General features: G+C 35.1%; 1 protein-coding gene across 1 annotated transcript; it reads right to left on the bottom strand.

Annotated features, from left to right (window-relative positions):
- Positions 1-4,401: 4,401 nt before the first annotated feature.
- Positions 4,402-8,635, bottom strand: LOC132161713 (ACT domain-containing protein ACR10-like). Its single transcript, XM_059571889.1, has 6 exons — positions 8,229-8,635; positions 7,602-7,820; positions 7,064-7,169; positions 5,647-5,983; positions 5,070-5,354; positions 4,402-4,819 (listed from the first exon to the last, which is right to left on the bottom strand). Exons 1-6 carry the CDS (start codon positions 8,380-8,382, stop codon positions 4,682-4,684), a joined length of 1,239 nt encoding a protein of 412 aa, XP_059427872.1. The 5' UTR covers positions 8,383-8,635; the 3' UTR covers positions 4,402-4,681.

Below are 8,635 nucleotides of genomic sequence, written 5' to 3'. Positions count from 1 at the left end.
GACCTTAAGGTTTAAAGTTAAATCAGACCGTAAATCGGTAAAATGTCACTTATGACCCAAGGCATGGCCATGGTTCACCATACCCATAGCCACGGTCAGTAAGAGAACTTTTAGTTTCCTTTTAAAAAATTTAAGAACATGGGTATTTTAGGTATTTTGGTAGTTTCCGTTAGGATTTAACAGAAAATTCGAACAAATTAATGAAATTAAAAGGGGCTTAAACATACAATACCGGCATTACAATTTTTGATCATTCGAGATTACGATTACAAAACCCGTGATATTTCGGGAGGGTAAGTAAAGCTTTCCCAACTACATATTATTTTCAGGCAAATACGGAGTCTAAAAACACTATTTTTAATTGGTTTTATTTTGCCCTAGTTCGATTTCAGCTATCCTCTCAGTGACCATTGGCATCCATTATGGGCATGTTCTGATTCATTTTAAGGTTACAAGCTTCAAACCTACACACTATTCCACTCCTGACTTAAATTTTAAGCTCAAGAATGTGGACTCTTTTGCAGGGTCACTCTGAAAGGCTTAAGCAATGGGTCTCAATGGGGTTTGTCCTGCTTGTCCTGGCCATCATTCTTCATTTCACAGATGGTGAACTTTCTTGACCTTGTGCCTCAAAATTATTGAATATAATTAGAAGCATTCATCTCCTAGCTGATTGATCAGAAGTAGAAAACAAAAAATTAAATACTCCTAAATTATGAGCGTTTCTGAGTTGTTTTCCTTAAAAAAATTATTCACCAAACATTTCTTCATTATACAATGAAGCACATAAATTTTTCGTAATCTGGTCGTGTTTTGCACAAAACCAAACCAAACCATAACACCCTCAAAGTTTTTATTATAGGAAGAGAGAATTTAGCATAGACACGATCCGCGAACCCGACACAAACCAAACACAAAATTAAAGGATTAGGGTTGGAGAGTTTTACCCGATTAATTAAATGGGTCGAGTCAGGGTTGACATGTATAATTTTATACACATACTTCGACACGACTTGAACCTGACACATGATATAATGGTAAGCAATTTTTTACTTGACCCGCGAACCCGACACAAACTCAATACAAAATTAGAGGGTTATAGTTGAGGAGTTTGACTAATTTAATTAAATGGGTCGTGTTATAATCTTATACATATATCTCAACACAATCCGAACTCGACACACAAACACGAATTGCCACCCCTACTTTAAAGCAATAGCTTTGTGTGAATTGTGCATTATAAGTAGTGTCCACTTTAATTTCTCTTTTTTCTCATGTGGAACTCTCTTATTACAAGACTTTTAATTTAAAACCTTCTATTTAAAACATTCACAATTCACAAACCACAAACTATATATATAAACTAATTTTGAAAACTTTTTGGACACAAACTTCCATTGGCTTGCAGCTATTCCTATGAACAAGCAACTCTACAGCATCAGCTACGTTTGTTTCACAGCAGGTGCTGCTGCAATTGTCTTCTCTGGGTTCTACATATTGGTCAGTACTCTGTTATATAATCTTCCCTAGCTATCTATGTATGGTGAATATCTTCATCGATTGCATGCAAAATAGGCTTCCCGACCAGGATTTTCTTTTAACCTTCTTTGTTGTCTTTCTTCGATCTTCATGAATGATCTACAGATTGATGTTTGGGGATTTCGCACGCCATTCTTGTTCTTAGAATGGATAGGAATGAATGCGATGCTGGTGTTTGTGATGGCAGCTCAAGGCATCTTTGCTGCGTTTGTAAATGGATGGTATTATGAAACTCCAGACAAGTCACTAGTAAGTGGTCCTCAATTATTTCTTTTGATTATCCTAATTTCTTCAGGAAAAACAACTTTTTACAGTCAGGCATCCATTTCGGGTACATTTTCGTTAAGTTGGCATGCTCCATCCACCATTAACTTTAAGAAGAAAAAAAATAAAAACTTCACAAAATTCCTCCTGAACTTCCACACGTTTTGAAAATTACTCTCTTAAAGTTCAAAAACTCTCAATTTAGGATATCGAACTTTCAATTTTTTACAATGTCCCCCTCCGTTAAAATTTTTCGTTAAATCTTATCAAAATTTCTAAGATGCCATTTTTTTTGTTAAAAAAAAAATTGCAATTATTTAAGCGTAAGTATTTTTGCAAAATTCTGTTAAACACTAACCAACGCCTGAATCTTAGCAATTTTTTATTTTATTTTTTATAATAAAAAATATGAGTATTTTGAAAATTTTAACAAGATTTAACGGAAAATCCTAACGAATTGGAGACATTGCAAAAGGTTGAAAGTTTGATACCTTAAATTGAGAGTTTTTTTGAACTTTAGGTGGATAATTTCAAAACGTGTGGAAGTTCAAATGGTTAAATGAAGTTTCCAAAAATAAAAAAAACCAATGATTGATGGAGCATGCAAACTCAGGGAAAATGTACTCGGATTGAGCCATAATGCAACTAATTAAGCATTTCTGTTTCTTCAAACAAGTGTTAACACAAAATTGCTAATAGGTCCATTGGATACAAAAGCATGTGTTTATCAATGTTTGGCACTCAGAGAGACTGGGGACCCTCTTATATGTGATATTTGCTGAAATCACATTTTGGGGTGTAGTTGCGGGTATCTTGCACAAATTGGGAATTTACTGGAAGTTGTAAGAGGAAAAAGTTGTGGAAGACCAGATTTGATATACTTGCAATTTGCCACATTCACATATATAGCTTAATTATTTTATGGGTTAAGTTTTTTTTTATGTATTTGTTGTATTAAATGTGAAAAACACTATAAGATATGAATAAATTTCGATTAATATTTTGATTTTATTTCATAGAAGCACATTTCATACTCAATTGGTCCTGGCATCCAAAGCAGTGGTAGTGGTAGAGTCAGAAATTTATATTAGTTTGGGTGGAATTAAAACAATGTATTGACAAGATAATTTTTTTTTTTTTTTCCTCTTTATATACTATAATTTTACTATGTATATAAATTTTCCTTTTAATATAGACAGTTAAATTATTTGTAAGAAATTCATCTCTTATTTTGTTACAAAGTCTTATTTTAACAACTTTCATAGCTGAAAATGCTCGTTCGGTAGTCATTGTAGACACTAGAAGAGCCAAAAATCAAAATAAGACGAATCAATCTATCAATAAGATGGTATGTCTATGATTTTCCTGCCTCTATCAATCCTAGACATAATTACAAAATGGAAGTCTTTTTTTTTTCTTTGAAATTTCGAATGATTAAACACATCATATACTTATCCATAATACTACATATATCATCAATACTAAATTATTTATGGATATCATTTGGATCCAAAGTTGAACTAAATGTCAAGAGTTCTATTGCCTTTTTACTAAACCTACTATCGAGTACTTGTAATTAAAAGTCTCGGGTAGCATTGAATTGTCAAAATGATAATAATACTCCACTGTGATGTGAATTGACCCGCTTGTTAAGTTTTAAAAATTAACCTCATTAGGTATTCAAAACTTTACTTGTAAATCTCTTTCATCACCCAAGTGCCTTGGTGTGAAATAGATGGATTTTTAAGTTTTATGTGCAAAACGTCACTTAGTCGTCATATGGATGTTCTGACGCCTACTTAAGTTGATGATTGATCCACCTTTTATAATATTTTCAAGCACTAACAAGTTGCACCAAACATCCTTACTAGACTAAAAATAGAATGAAAATAAGAACCTCAACGAAAATCACCAAGGCTCTGTTTGACAACTGGTTTTTGGGTAACGGCGTTGGTTGTGTACTGTTCAATCACTTTGAAATTATCTGCCAAAAGCTGCAGGAGTTAAGACAGTGAACATGAGACTTACTTCAAATAATGCGCCCATTTCCAGCCGCCTTTCGCTATTCCAAAGACAGAGTGGACTGTGGAGAGAAATGGGCGCTGGTTTTCTGAAGAAAGAAGAAAAAAGAAAGACGGAGGTTTTCTGAATAATGAAGTAAAGAAAAGCAAGAAGAAATATCACTATGTTTGCTGCAGGGGCATTTTTGGAACAGCAAAAGAAGGCTGGAAATGGACGCATTATTTGAAGTAAATCTCTTGTTCACTGTCTTAATTCCTACAGCTTTTGACAGATAATTTCAAAGTAATTGAACAGTACACAGCCAACGCCGTTGCCCAAAAACCGGTTGTCAAACAGAGCCCAACTGGTTTCAACGTGCCAATTTGATTATCTTCTTTTCTAGTTTCTAGTTCATCAATAGCAAGCATATGTTCAATTTCTGTTGCTTGGGCCACTTCTAGTTCATCATAACGTTTACATGAAGTATCAAGCACATTGACAATGAATCAATGCTAATTTTAATCGATGAGCAAATCAAGCACAAGCACAAGTTCAATGTGTGGATGGGCGTGGCAGAAATTATCGTTGGACCCAAGATTGAAATAGCACCATATCTACAACTTTACAATAATATTAGAAAGTATACAAATATACAATGCCATTAGGACTTTGCTCACCCTTTTATCTCCTCACTACTTGACTTTCTCAAGTTTTTACACTAGAGTTAGCAGGAAAAAAAGATGAAGAATATGCTGTAAAAAGGATCACCCTTTAATAACATATACCCTATCATCTAATGGATATGGTAACAGGGAGAAGTGAACTGTACGGGAAGACCATTGCAATTCTAAGAGGATCAATATCTGTAATTGTTATATCACTCCCAACCCATCAACATCTTCCAAACCCCTTCTGCAATCTTGTCCCTAGGAACAGATAAGCCATCCCCTTCATCAAGCAAGACTCTGTAAACCTCCCATTCCCTATCTCCAATTATGTGCCTCCCAATCTCAGCCTGGAAAACAATCAAGTTCAATTTATTTCTGCTATTTTGAGAAAAAAAAATAATAATAAATAAATAAATAAATAAAAATAAGAAAAAAGGCCAATCACAGCAAATGCATTTTTAAAATTGGGACCAGAAAACAAATCCCCAAATTTGAACTAGTGTTGTGACATTCCTCATGCCTTCTAGGGAGAAGTAAACATTTGCAAGCATAGACTATGGTGGTTTGTAATTTAAATATAAGCAGATGAGAAATTACCAAAAAGATGCAAGTATTTAGCATCTTGAGAGCAAGGGTCATGTCATAGAAAACAAGAGGCCGGCCCTTGCCAGATAACTCCACAGGGTTTGCAACTAGCAGCTCCATGTCGGGACCCCGGGCAACAACAGCTACTCGGAGAGGACGAAATAGTTCCATTCGAAGACGAGATGACACTGCATTCTGCTTGCTAGGGTCGACTATCTTCTTCCCATCAGCTTGCACAATGAACAAGTCAATCTCACAATTTCCTCTTTCTTTTATAGAGAATCGCCCATAAGAAATCTGCATTCATGATAAGCTTATGCATTAATAATACAGAACCAGATATTGCAGTACAGTCCAAGAATTCTTCCGTATTTTCTTTCAAATCTGATCAAAGAAAAAGTCTATCCACATTTTTTAATGGGAGCATGCCAGCCAAAAATGTGCAGCTGTGACTTAAATCTTAAAAGAAATAGAATTGATTTAGACCTTATCATACACAAGCAATCTTTCCCTAGAAGGAATGGGATATTGGCCTTGGATGCATAGGCTAAATGACATGGCCATAGCAAGATTTCAATAATTTATATACCTGAATATTGTAATCCTTTAGAGTTCTCATTATGTCATAAAGAAGACCTTTGTGGTCCTTGCAAACAATTTGCACGAGTGTGTGAGCAGGACTCAGTGAGTTGTCCATTGTGACAGAAACACTGTCAGAGGTCACAATTCCACTAGGGAGTTTATTAGGCATTTCCAAGCTAAATGTATCCTCTGTGATTGCAGAAGGAAGAAATGAAGACGTCTGTGAACATGCAGTAATTTCAGGGCCTGCCATTGCAATATCACAAGTTAGAATCACATCCCCCAGAACATCTTTTAAGCGGCTACATGTGTCCTCCTGCCTCTTCTTCGTATGTAGAAGCTCCCTGATAAAGACACAAGATTAAGAAGTGAAATTACTTTTGGAACGAGACGATACAAAGAAACATTGACTTCATCAAAGAAAATCTTTTATTCATGTTTTGAAGTCGACTAGCAATATTCCTCCCATATTCTCATGTATCCGTCTACTAATTGCCATAGTACTCATACAAACAGTATCACCAAAATTTAGATCTTGGGAGAAGATGTTGTGCACTCCCTTCCCCCTCTTTCCACCAGAAAAGAAATAAATTAAAGTAGCAACAGAAGGTTTCCTTCTTTTTCTTTTTCCTAATCCGATTTAAATGTCAACTCTTCGTTAACTACACTTCAATTGCATTACTATAGTAGCGGAACTTTTTAATTCATGCTGCCTTGAAAATATTAAGGTTGAAATATAATTTTAGTCTCTGAATTATGTGTAGGTTAAATTTAAATTTAGTCCTTGAAATTCCAAAAAAGTTTCAATTGTGTGCTTATTATCCTATCTGAACCAATAAGCATACAAAAACTACATATAAAAATAGACTCTCTTTTGCACATGTCATTTTAGTTTTAACGTTGCATGATAGATCATATACAAGTCTCACAAAATCAGAAAATATAGAGACATGTAACATGCATATGACTCATGAAAGTGTCTGTCACATCAGCAATTTCGTTTTCTATAGAGAAGGCAAAACATAGTAAGGGCAACAAGAGGTCTTTTCAAGATTCTATCAAATAAATTGAAACAATTGATGGTTCGAGGTCGAAATCTGAAATCTGAAATCTGACAACTAGTTCAGGGACCAAATCATGTTTTGACCAAAAATATACTTTCCCAAAGAAACAGCCTGACCTAGAGGATATCCCCATCAACATGAGAGTGGCACTACTCAAGTCTGCAGGCAGTCAATTATTTGGACTGTATGAGTCACCCACTATGTGAGATATTATCACAATTTCAGATAAGATTTGAGATCATTTCATATTAAAAAAAAAAAATGCCTGTAATAGTAAATTTGCAATAAATGAAAATTGTAGAAGGCTAGCAAAGTAGAAGATATGAAACTCTGAGGAGAATACTATCAAGAATGTAGAACCTGGTATCTGTGATGAAAAACAGGTCCATCACTTTGCCATCAGGGGTGGTTGATACCTTCACTTTCTTTATAGTAAGCTCAAGCTCACATAGAACCCCCGTCACATCTGCCAAAAAAGCACAAATATCCAAACCAATTACAGGAAAACAAGGATACTTTTTTTATTCCTAAGCAATAAGTTAAAACATGGAATCCCATGACAATGCTACTGTAAAACTGCAAATTCTCTTTTCTTCCCCAAGACTCTCAACAATTAGAACAGGAATCTATAAAAGATAGAGACAAACTATAGAGACCACATGATGACACTAATACAAAACGATTCCAAATATGAAAGAATCAAATTATGTGATTGAGAATCCTTTTAAAAATATAATTGATACACAATGAGAAAATTTCTAAAATAGATTAATTATCAAATCAGTACCATTTACACAAAATATAACAAACATGTAGACACCAAATCAAGTATTAATTTAATCCTACAAAGCAGACTTGAAAAAAAAAAAAAAAAAAAAAAAAAAAAAAAAAAGTTTACCATGCAAAAGCCCTCTTCGATCATAACAACAGAACTTCAAGAGGAACACATCGGGAGGCTTCGGCGGCTGCGGGTCAGGTCGGAAAAAGGATATCCCAGAAGCTGAAGAACAAGAGGGGCAGACCTCCACTAGCCTCTTCTTCAACAAAGACCACCTCGTCGTTGATTTTCCGACCACCCAGAAAACTATGTAGCACCATTTGCCGTCCGTAGATACATCTTCAACCCACACAATCAACAAACAAATGGATCGAAATTTCAATTACCCATTACTTATTTCACAAAATTAGAGAAAAATCTCAAACACCCATCACTTATTTCACAAATAAAATGAAAAAAAAATTCAAGTACCAACGACGCGTTAACCAAAATTTTAAAGACAACCCGTGTTTGGTTGCTGAGAAAAAAAAAAAGGATAAAAAAAGAACTGTACTTTCCTATTGTTTCCAAAAATGAGAATATTCCAAAAACTGAGCCAAGTACTATCTCAAGCTCAAAAAAAAAGGAAAAAATAAAAAATAAAAAGGTTTAAGGATTCAGTTTCTTCAGCTTCCCTGTACTTTCTCAGCGACCAAACAGAGCAAAAACTATGTATATGCAAAATCTTAAAATAATATCCGCCTTTACCTCCTCTGACAATGCTCAGCCCAAAGAAGAGAATGATGCGACACAAGTCGCAACCCAGCCCAGTCTTGTCAGGGCAATTCACAGTAATCACGTTTGGATCCCCTTCTCTCTCTGAAGGTCTGATTAACACTACGTCGTCGTATAGTATACCCATGTTCTCCTCTTCTTCTTCACCAATCTTTAATATTTTTGGGCTTTTCAGAGTTGTTGTTACTGTGTCACTCAACAGAGAAGCAGCAGAGTTGAGAGTTGAGAGATACAGAAAACAGGGCAGCTGAGAGCCGGAGAGCTAAACAGGGATTCTCTTCTCTCGCTTATTGCTTGCGCTTCATTTGTTGTTGGTGTATCTTTGTCTCACTCTCTCGCGCGATCTCACCCTTCTCCACTTTTTTGGGGTTTGACGATCG

The sequence above is a fragment of the Corylus avellana genome, chromosome ca9 (genome assembly GCF_901000735.1).
Source record: "Corylus avellana chromosome ca9, CavTom2PMs-1.0".
NCBI classification, from domain to species: domain Eukaryota; kingdom Viridiplantae; phylum Streptophyta; class Magnoliopsida; order Fagales; family Betulaceae; genus Corylus; species Corylus avellana.
The sequence above is the reverse complement of the archived record's forward strand: the minus strand, read 5'-3'. Positions and strand labels throughout refer to the sequence as shown.